Below are 11,730 nucleotides of genomic sequence, written 5' to 3' on the forward strand. Positions count from 1 at the left end.
TTTTGGTCAATCCAATATATAGTTTATCTCCTTTTTTTTAAAAGTATATTTTATTGATCATGTTGTTACACTAGTTCCAATATTTTTCCCCTTTGCTCCCCTCTGCCCAGTATCTCCCTTCCCTCCAGCAATCGCACCCCCCATAGTTCATGTCCATGGGTCATGCATATAAGTTCTTTGGCTCCACCCTTTCCTATACTATTCTTAACTTCCCCTATCTATTTTGTACTAATCGATTATGCTTCTCAGTCCCTGCACCATTTCCCCATATCTTCCCCTCCCCCCTCCCAGCTGATAACCCTCCAAATGATCCCCATATTTATAATTCTGTTCCTATTCTGGTTTGCTTAATTGGATTTTGTTTTTATTTTTTAGACTCAGTTGTTGATAGTTGCGAGTTTGTTGTCATTTTAGTGTTCATAGTTTTGATCTTCCTTTTCTTAAGTAAGTACCTTTGACATTTCATATAATAATGGCCTGGTGATGATGAACTCCTTTAGCTTCACCTTGTCTGGGAAGCACTTCATCTGCCCTTCCATTCCAAATGATAGCTTTGCTGGGTAGAGTAATCTTGGTTGTAGGTTGCCTTTCATCACATTGAATACTGCTTGCCGGTCCCTTCCTGCCTGCAAAGTGTCCTCTGAGAAATCAGCTGATAGTTCTATAGGCAACCCCCTGTAGGCAACTCTCTGCCTCTCTCTTGCTGCCCCCAGGACTCTCTCTTTATCTTTCACCTTTGGCATCTCAGTCATGATGCATCCAAATGTGGTTCCTTCTGGGTCCAGCTCACCCAGGACCCTTCGTGCTTCCTGGACCTGTATGTCCATCTCCTTCACAAAATTTGGTAATTTTTCTCCATTTTTTTTCAATTCTTGCTTCCTAATTCTGCACTGGTTGACTGTTTTTTTCTTCCTTATGTTCCAAATCATTGATTTGAACCTGGTTTTCTTCCCTTCATCATTGGTTTTGTGTGGATTTTCCTTCATTTCACTTAGCATAGCCTTCACTTCTTCTTATGCGTTTGCCATACTCAAGCATATCTGTCAAGCCTGTGAGCATCTTTATCACCAGTGTTTTGAATTCTGTGTCTGTAGGTTGTCTATCTCCTCATCTGTTAGGTTGGCTATCTCCTTGTCGCTTAGTTCTCCCACTGGAACCTTGATCTATTTGCCCTTTTGGGCCATACTTCTCTGTCTCCTCATTCTGACAGGTTCCTGTGTTTGTTTGACTCTGTATCCCAGGTAGAGCTGTCACTCCGGTTACATTGTAAGGGATGGAGCCTTAGGGCTTCATCAGCACAGGGCAACCTATTTCACCATGTTGTGTGCTGTGTGGGGGGGAGGGTTCCAAGAGGGAACAATGCCACTTGCCCAGCACTTACCCCTTTTCTAGGCACCTCTCCCACTTCGCACCAGACTGGCATCCCTCTAGCCATCATTCCCAGAGTGGGTGGTCTGCGGACACACTAGGACCATGGGGGCCCTTTAAACAAGCGGGCTCTGCTGAGACCGGCAGTTTCTGCCTCCACCCCAACCCCTACTGTTCTGCACAGTCAGAAGCAATGAGGCTCGATTTTCCCAGTGTTGGGACTGTGGGTTTCGAGGTCTGGTGAGGAGCTGGGAATGCTCCCCACGTGTCCCTCCTGACTTTTTAAAACATGTGACTGCGCTTTCTGCCTGCCTGCTGCTGCCACCGCTGCTGCCATCACCTCATTGTGTCCTCTCTGCCCTGGCTCCACCCTTCCTACCTGTCTAGATGAGTATTTCTTCTTTACACCTTTGTTGCTGGACTTCCATGCAGTTTGATTTTCTGGAACTTCTGGTTGTATGTAGTTTGAGGTAGTTGTATTCCTTCTTAGTTGTGGAGGAAGACACAGAATGTCTGTCTATGCCTCCATCTTGACTGGAAATCTATAGTATATCTTCTATAGCTCCCTATACAGGAAGGGTTATAATATTTGAAAGGTAATAGGCAATCAAACAAAGGTACATGGAAGTCCAGAATTACCAAGCTTTTCTTCTTCGGCTGAACTTGTCCACCAGAAGAAGTAGTTAGAAAGATAGAAGACAAAAAATTATTAAAATATTATGCACAGTTTATAGAAAAGCAAATTAATGCATTGGCTAAGTCATCTAGTGCAACAATTCAAAAAAATCCTCCCAAACTAATATTTCTCCCTGCTGTCTGAGAAATTCACAGAACAGCAAAGTAAACTGAATTGAGCTGGTTCCTTCTAAGGCAGCATCCAATTCATCACTTTAACAATGGCCTTCACTCAGGGACCCAGTATGTACACCACAATACTCACAGATACCTGAGTGCAACAGTTTTGAAAAACAAAGAGCTTCCACTCAACTTTTGTGATGTCCCTTTCCTTTGGATTTTTACTCTTAATAGAAACCATGAAACTGAAACTACAACAGAACCAGAGCACCTGTAGAGGTGGGCAGTAAGGTGAGGGGAGCGAAGAGATTGTATAAGGGAATGAATGCAATCAGTAAATCAGGACAGAGGAGAAGGTGGGAAGAAGAGTACTGGGTGCTAGAATCAGCCAATATATACCATTATGTCTGGATGACTCCTCTCAGATATTTCTACCCACTGCTCCTTGCTGACTGAATATAAATCAGTTACAACTCAGACATAAGTATTGAATGTATTATATATTTTCTAGGACTCTTCTCAAGTTCGTGGATTTCTACTTTTGATAGGCATTTTCTGGCTAGACCTGGAACACTTCGATACAACTTAATAGACAAGTGCTACTCTGAGATAGATTTATGTAGAAAAATAATATTTCAATTTTCATAATAAAAGGACCCAATGAGTTTTCTTTGATAAGAATTTAATAAATAAATTGCAAATTTAATAACATAAAAAAGTAAACATATTTTGTAAATTTTAAAACAAGGGCAAACATTGGTTATATAAATATATAACTATGGTAAGATGAAAGAATAAATAAATAAATAAACACACAAACAATAAATAAATAACATCAGGGCTGTCACCTCTTAGGGAATGATGTCCCAGTAACTGAATCTGGTAACATTGCCTTGCTGAAAACAGATTTGCTGAATTACATTCAATAACTTCTGTGATTAAAGCAGAACTAAGAGGCTTTTCACGTGACCGAAGTGCTACATGCAAGGGTGACCGCACAGTCCTCAGTGAGAATGGTTTCAAGGTGAGCGCAGGTCTCCGTCCTTATTCCTTAACTTTTCTTGCGAGCTTCTTATTGAAGAGAAGGTTCTCAAGATTTCCACTCGGACAACCTCCCAGGCACAGTCACTGTATTTCTTCTCTTTCAGGTAGAGACAAATGCCCTCGAAGTACCTCCTCACGGCCAGTGGAGCTCCCTGAGCTGGCGGGGCAGTTCCTTCCTCTTCCATCTCCTGCACCAAACAGGCTTCCGGGTCGTCCAGCTGCCGATGGATTCCCAAGCGCAGCTGGTTCAGGAGGGTGTTGTTCCAGGCAGCGGAGGCGTGCTCGCTGAGCAAGAGGTCGGAGATGTGCCGGAGCATCTCGTGGAGGACAGAGATGGCCTGGGCCTTCTGGATCTGGCTGCCTTTGACAAGTGCCCAAGGGAATTTGAAGTCTTTTGCGTGTTTCAGGCAGGAGGAAGGGGAGATTCTCATCATTTGTCTTAGGAGCGCCAAGTTCTCCGTGCTGAGCAGGACATGGCTCTGAGGTAGGTCGCAGCCCAGAGATCCACTGGGGCCACAGCAGATCAGCACCAGGGCCGTGAGCAGAGGCAGCAGGAGGGTCTTGGGCAAACGAGGAGGCTGCTGGCCTGGCTGAGCTGGACGTCTGGTAAACAGCCTTGAACCCTAGCTTAGCAGATGACCTTCTTTCTAACCATGGCAATTAAGTTGGGAACACAATAATTTTCATTTTCTAAACATTTCTTTACTCTTTTACTTTCTTTTTTGTTTTCATTCATGAGTTCTCCATGTAGTCTAAGAAGATATCATCAATGTGCACTATTAATTTTGTCATTTTAATTTTCTCACAAACTGGAAATGTGTCAGTCCAAATGGATACTTAGCAGTCAAATGAGAAGCCTCATTGTACCAAAGTCAGAAGTGTATGTAGATGTTAAATATTCACACACATACACATACTCAAGAACAATTTTTATTACATAAATATTGCTCTTCTCTGTATTGAAAACAATATTTTGTCTTCAATCTGAGTGACATTTGTGCCATCTTTACTGTACATAGGGACCCATGCTCACTCAGCCCTGAGGGTTTGTGTATTTTGTTAGGTACTTACCAGACCATGTATAGTAAATAAGCTCTTTAGTGAAATCAGAAATTGAGAGAGATTTTTCTTTCATATCTATCATATCATATATTGTCTTTATATGCCTAAACATATATGATAATTTTAAACATGTATAGAAATACATTGTACTAAGAAACAGATCTTGAGATAATGTTACCAAGTATAAAATTTAAAAAATGTTTTTAAATATTTAATTAAAGACTTGTTTCACCGTGAGTCATTTCTTTCCTTATTTGCCCTTGTTTGATAGATATTACATAGCCACTTTTAGATTGAAGTATATTTAGGTTTACTAAGAAACCAGATAAAAAGATCTACTATCTTAAGAATATTTTTCCCTGAGCAAATTAAATTCTTAAAAAATTCTTTGTCTAGTCTATTTAAGGATGATAGAAAAATACAAATAATTTAGACTCTGGAATCGAGTAGGCTCTTTTTCTTCATTAACGAGTTGATAGCATCATCCCAATACCCCAAGATTGCAGGTTTGATCCCTGGTCAAGGCACATACAAGAAACAACCAATGATGTATAAATAAGTGGAACAACAAATTGTGTTTCTCTCTCATTCTATCTCTCTCCCCTTTCCTCCATCTTTCTAAAAATCAATCAATCAATCAATAAAGTACTTTTAAAAAAGAATTTGATAAGAAAACTCAGTAAATAAAATATATTTTGACTCATTTCTATTTTAAAATTTATTGATTATGCTATTGCAGTTGTCCCAATTTTCAGCCCTCTGCCCAATATCCCCATTCCCTCCAGCAATCCCCTTTCTTAGTTCATGTACATGGGTCATGCATATAAGTTCTTTGCCTACTTTAATTCCTATACTATTCTTAATATCCCCCTGTCTATTTTATAACTATTAATTGGTACTTCTTAATCCCTGTACCTTTTCCCTATTCTCCCTCTTCCCCCTCCCAGCTGATAACCCTCCAAATTATCTCCATATTTATGATTCTGTTCCTGTTCTGTTTATTTGTTTAGTTTGTTTTTTAGATTCGGTTGTTGGTAGTTGTGAGTTTGTTGCTATATTAATGTTCATAGTCACGATGAACTCCTTTAGCTTTACCTTGTCTGGGAAGCACTTTATCTGCCCTTCCATTTTAAATGATAGCTTTGCTTGATAGAGTAATCTAGGTTGTAGGTCCTTGCTTTTCATCACTTTGAATACTTCTTTCCAGTCCTTTCTAACCTGCAAAGATTCTTTTGAGAAATCAGCTAATTGTCTTATGGAAACTCCTTTGTAGGTAACTATCTTGTTGCTTTTAAGATTCTCTCTTTTTCCTTCACTTTTAGCATTTTAATTTTGATGTGTCTTTGGGCCCAACCTGTTTGGGACTCTCTGTGCTTCCTGGACTTGTCTATTTCCTTCACCAAATGAGGGAAATTTTCTTTCATTATTTTTTCAAATAAGTTTTCAATTTCTTGCTCTTCCTCTTCTCCCTGCACCCCTATGATTTATGTGATTCGTACATTTGAGATGTCCCAAAGGATCCTTATTCTACCCTTGTTTGTTTTTGGTTTTTTTAAATTCTTTTTTCTTCTTGCTGCTCTGTTTGAATGCTTTTGTATGACTTACGTTCCAAAGTGTTGATTTGATTCTTGGCTTCATTCCCTCCACTGTTGCTTCCCTGTAGATTTTTCTTTCCATCACTTAATGCAACCTTCATTTCTGCCTGGGTCTTTTTTATACTGTTGCAATATCCAATGATTTCTTTGAGCATCCTGATAACCAGTGTTTTGAAATATGCATCTGATAGGTTGCTTATCTCCATTTCACTTCATTCTTTTCCTAGAGGTTTATTCTGTTCTCTCATTTAGGCTGTATTTCTCTGTCTCCTCAATTTGGCAGCCTCCATGTGTTTGTTTCTGTGCATTAGGTAGAGCTGCTTTGATTCCCTATCTTAGTAATGTGGCCTATTGTAGAAAAGGCATTTGTACATTGTGTGGGGCGAAACCTTAGGTAGTCACATGGGCCAGGCAACCTGTTTCACCACTTTGTGGCTCTGTAGGAGAGCACTCAGAGAGGGGACAATGCCGCTCCCTGGCCTCTGGAGATTTCCTGGGAGGAAGCTGTTTCCTGGCACGTGTTCTGTTGCCAGTCACTTCGCTCCTTCCCCTTCTCCCTGTATGCCACTTGTGCCCATCAGCTGTCGCCCTGGTGCTGGATCCCAGAAAGGATGGCTCTGCATGAGTCCTAAGTCTATTGTGGGCCCTTTGACAGGAGTCTCTTCAGAATCATGCAGTTTCTTCTGCCACCCAACCTCCACTGTTCTTTATGTCTGGAAGTTATGGGGGCTTATCTTCCTGGTGCTGGAACCCTGGGCTTGGTGATCTGGTCTGGGACTGGGATTGCTTGCTCCTGAGGTATCCCTCTCAATTTTTATCTACCACACATGAAATTGGGACCACCTATTCCACTGTCTCTCCACACCACTCCACACCATTTCACCTCTCCATGTCTCTCTGCATCCCTGCCCCTCCTCCCTGTCTGGTTGTCAGACTTTCATACAGCTCTTTCTTCTGACGAATCTGAGTGATAGTTGTTTTGTAGTCTAGTTATAATTTTTGTTGTAGTTGTATGCAGAGGCAAAGTGTGTTTACCTACACCTCCATCTTGACCAGAAGTCAGTTTATGACTCTTTTCTATTAATACTCTATGCCTTTTAGATGGGACCATCCTCCTCCTTCTCTTTGATTCTGCATCTGTTTTTCACCTGTGAACACAGATATCAGGTCTTCTTTTAAACAAAGGGAATGAGAGTTAGTTACATATGACAGTTTCTTCTCTGTCATGTGTGACCAGTTTGAACTTGAATGTCAACTAGTATATCATAGGTGCTAAATGAATGATGCCATGCATCTTAGTTCAGGGTAATATAGAAAAGTACCATAGAACAGAAGGCTTATAAACAACAAATTTAGCTGTCACAATTCTGGAGGCTGGAAGTCTAAAAATCAAGGTGCCAGAATGATTGAGTTCTGTTGAGAGCCGTCTCCTGGGTTGCAGACAGCTGTCTTCTCTTTGTGTCCTCTAATGGTTGAGAGTGGAGAGAGGAAGATAGTTGTGACTCTCATAAAGATATTAATCCCATCATGAGAGCTCCACTTTCTTAAATTCATTTAATCCTATTACCTCCCAAAGACCCTACCTCCCAAGCTATCACATTGGGGGATAGAGTCTTAATATATTAATTTTTGGTACACACAAACATTCAGTCCATAACACTGTTATAAAAAGATCCCAAGCTCTTATGGTTATGGCAAGGTTTCATTAGAATATTTTTCACTCTCCACATTTATTGGAGAATAAAGAACACATTCCTGATGCTTCCTTCATTTTCTTTTGACACATGGATTCTGAACTGATCACTAATTAAACATGACAGTTGTACTGTGATCATTATTATTGAGCACCTACCAGTGATTTACCAGAACACCTCTGGCAAATAAGCTCTTTAGAACCAAGGACTGGGTTTTGTTGGCTGTTTTATTCACAGCAGAGGCTGATGATTTTTAGTGAATGAGCTTCTGGGGTGTTCCTCTTCCTTCTAGACAAGCAGGTCCATGTTGTTATGCTTCTTCACTGGGGTCACTAGGTCAGGACTTCTATAGACATTGTCATTTCTTTCCAACATTTTGTAACTGGTTGTTAGTGCTCCTCAGGCATGCCAATATCCCCAGCAGGATCCTGGTTTTTTTTTAGTATATGTAGGTGTGGAGGTTCTAATATCAAGATAATTTTATTTTTCTAATACTATTTCATTCACAAGGGAGGTATCAGCTGTACTAATCTCTTTCCTCTGAAGTGACAGTGTCCTCAACCCAAACTCTCCTAGAATCACTTCCTGAGGGCAGGTTGACCATATCCTGGGGTCTTTAGAATTCCCCTGCTGTGGAGAGGCTTGTGTCTTTGTTGGCAAAATAATTAATCTTCCAGGACCCTTGCCCTTCAACCTGGAGTGTTTGAGTTCCCTGGTTCTCAGTGACAACCTTCTCATTTCCTGACCCATGCCCCTGGGTATCAAAAGAGTCAGCAGTCCTCAATGCTGAGAGCAAAAGTTTGTTTTGTCAAAGTAGGTGGAGAAATTAATTATCCAATTGTAATCACTTTATTTTTAAGAGGCTAGTAATTTTAATTTTGCCAGTATACCTTTTCTTGTTCAACTCTTAAATATTGGCTATGTTATTCTCAATGATGACTGTCCCAAGAGAGGCTTATAATATAGCATTTAGTCCTCTAATTATTCATTCAGTCAGTGTGATTTTACTTAGGCTTTTCTGTTTTTGCCTTTTGGGGGGGGGGGTTCTGTTTATATCTCATGCTGAGAAGCCAGGGCAACAAGGCTTAGACTGCGAAGTCAGAAAGAAATAGCTTTCTTTCCTTTATTTGCTTATGATTTTTTAACTTTAAATTTTTGTAATTTTTTTTCAGGTAGTGGTTTACAATATGAGGGTTGGCCTACTGCTCCTCCATGATGTTCTGCTTCATCATGAGTTTAATAGAAACAAAAGGAATAAAGAAAAAGAAAAGAAGAAAGAAAGAAAGGCAAGGGGCTGCACTATTTTTCTCCATAATTTTAAGGCTTTAGATTTCTAGTTACTCATTTCAACATTTCTAGAAAGCAAAACTTGATGGCTGTGTCTGGGCAAAAAGAAAACAAGTAAAGGTCTGAATGTCATAAAAATGAAATAAGGGAAGTGAATTTTCTGCTGACAAAATGGCAAAGTATAAGTTAGCAAAATCTGATGCAACCAGATAGGGTGCTAGGGGCTATGGCGGTTTGGTGGACTGTCCTCAGCTTTGCAAGAACAACCACTTAATGCAACTTTCAATTAATCCACATGTGATGAGCTCTGAGGCTAAAAGGGAGGAATCATACCAATCAGCTCACAAGAGACTGGCAACCAGAACCCCAGTTGCTAGAACACTAGCCCTCTCTGGTGAAATGGTGAATATTAGCTTTGCCTGATCACTACCTAGTTGATAAATCCCCTAAAAACAATGAAAAGATTACTTAAGAAACTGAGAAAAAGAAAACAGATGATCCCAAAAGACTCTGCTCTTAATCTGGATAATAACCATGATGTTAAAAATAATAACATTAAATTTTACTGCATACTCGCTATGGAGCAGGTGCTATTTAAGATCATCACAGACAATAACTCAATCCTCTTGACAAACCTATTTATATTACTACTCATTTATAAAACTGAAATTGTACATTTGGAGGGATGAACCACAGGCATGCCTCATTTTACTGTGCTTCACTTAGTTGTGGAAACAGATGTTGCTTTTTTTACAAAATTAAGGGAAGACCCTCTACCAGTAAAAAGATTACAACTCACTTTATTGAAATAATTGCTTTATTGAGGTGGCATAGAATCAACCCATAATGTCTCTGAGGTCTGCTTGTATTCCAAATGTATCAAAACCCCATAGGGATAGTTGAGATCGTGGCTTGCATGTAAGAGCCCAGTAAAGGAAATAAAGGGTAGAAATGACATGACACTTAAGACCAAAGAGAGGCCAGGAGTTTAAATCAGATTAGCAGAAAAAGTGAAATGACCAAGGATTCTGAGTTCCACTTCAGATGCCAAAGGGTTGCTGTCTGTTTCTTTGGAGGATAACAGGGAGTTTGGTATAAGGGAATTGAACTCGCTGACTTTTAAGCACTAATGAAAAGTAGATATACTTTTTAAATAGTCATAAGGGAATATTTTTTTCTGCCAATTAAAGTCCAAAATTTCTCCAGTGAAATGCATCATATACTGAAATAATTTTCTTAATCCATTAACTGTTGACTCTTGGAAGTTATTTAGGACTCCTGGGTTTTCTTGTGAACTTAAGAACAAAAAGCACCTAAACTTTTCCATTCTAGAAGTAGCTCAGCCATATATAGTTTCTGACTTTTCTCCTTCAGGACCTCACTGATTCTGATACAGAGAGATCTGATGAGATTACTGGGGAGGAGTAGGGAAGGGCTGTAGAGAAAGGTTACCTGAGGCAATGGTAAACAGCCTAGGATGGGATTGGCTGGAAGCTGAATGCCTCCTCTGGAGCAGACCGAATTATGGGCCAGAAGATTTAAAATAAAAAGCGGGCAGAGACTGGCTGTCTGGCTCTCTTCCTTGGAATGCCTGGATGATCGTGCTGCAGCTGCCTGCATTTCCCAAAAGATGGTATTTTGGATGGATTTTGGATGCAAGAAGAAACTGGGCACAGCCTAGGGTTGGGGTGGCCTATCAGGGGGTGGCAGGGGTTTCCTTCTTTGAGTGTTCTAGAGGGGAAAACTTCTGAGGCAGAACTCTACCATTCTTCCAAAATTGTGTAGCTTTTTTATCTTATGTGGTTTTAGTTTGTAAACTAACCCTATAGAAAGAAATAAGGTAATTAAAAACTAACAGGAGGAATGAGAAGGCTAAAGATTTTAGCCTTAATTAATAGGTTTAAGTGACTAAAGCTGCAACTAAAGAGTTAAAAAGTTTAGCTTTAATTGATAGACTTAAGTGACTAATGAAATGTGGAAAGTTATTATTCCAGAATTGTGTAGCTTTGAATAGACTCCTTTCCTTTATCACCAAAGCTTTGCTTCTGGAATTTTGCTTAGAGAGTGGGGGTTGGCAGCAGGATCCCAGTTGTTGTGGGGTCCTAGACCTCCCAGGCCAGATGGTTCTTTTCATTCCCCAAAAACAATTGTTTCTCATCTGCAGCTAAAACTGGACTTTCTGTTGTCTACTGATAGAGTTCAGTGAAATCCCTTTTCTCTACCTTTCTTGCGGGGGTAGAGGTGGCTTGACCACTGCAGCACTTGAGTCAGCTGGCAGGGAGGGTGCAGGCCTGACCATGTTCACACTCTCGCACTTGATGCTGGAAAACCTCTAGTGCTTCCATCAACGGCTGCATGGTGATCCCTCACAGCTCATCCATGGGCACCAATTGCCAACCCCTGCCTCCTCCATGACCCCTCTAAGGCTGACCAGAAGAACCTTAGAGCGTAAAGTTCACCTCTGCTGTGGGACACATGCAACTGACTTTTGCATACTGACCTTATACTAAACTTCTCTCCATTCACATTAAGGCACAGAGTAGTGGGCTCCATTTCAGTTCAAATTTCTAAAATTGTGGTATTCAATAACTTTTATACTACTCCGGGACCTCTTTTTTTGCCTGCTAACGTGCTCTCTCTACCAACAAAGCATGGCTATATTCTCACTACTATTATCTTTGAAGGTAAGCATGTCCCATCTTCTTTTTAGAACAGCTCCCAGAAGTCTGTAAGCTACATGTGGGACAAGAAAATACCTTATTAAACCTGATTCCTTGGCATCTAGCCTGATAGCTCTGACTGGAGGAGCTCAAGCAATGCACATGAAGAGAATAATCATGATAATGATAAAAATGAAATAATACCAACATATAGTATATATATTT

At 40.3% G+C, this 11,730-nt stretch overlaps 1 protein-coding gene across 1 annotated transcript; it reads right to left on the reverse strand.

Annotated features, from left to right (window-relative positions):
• Positions 1-3,182: 3,182 nt before the first annotated feature.
• On the reverse strand, positions 3,183-11,144 carry LOC150012901 (interferon omega-1-like). Its single transcript, XM_090275190.1, has 2 exons — positions 11,068-11,144; positions 3,183-3,810 (listed from the first exon to the last, which is right to left on the reverse strand). The coding sequence occupies exons 1-2, from the start codon at positions 11,142-11,144 to the stop codon at positions 3,183-3,185; spliced, it is 705 nt and encodes a 234-aa protein (XP_090131316.1).
• Between the last annotated feature and the right edge of the window lie 586 nt (positions 11,145-11,730).

This window comes from Furipterus horrens, unplaced genomic scaffold (assembly GCF_987537825.1).
Source record: "Furipterus horrens unplaced genomic scaffold, mFurHor1.1.pri manual_scaffold_4, whole genome shotgun sequence".
NCBI classification, from domain to species: domain Eukaryota; kingdom Metazoa; phylum Chordata; class Mammalia; order Chiroptera; family Furipteridae; genus Furipterus; species Furipterus horrens.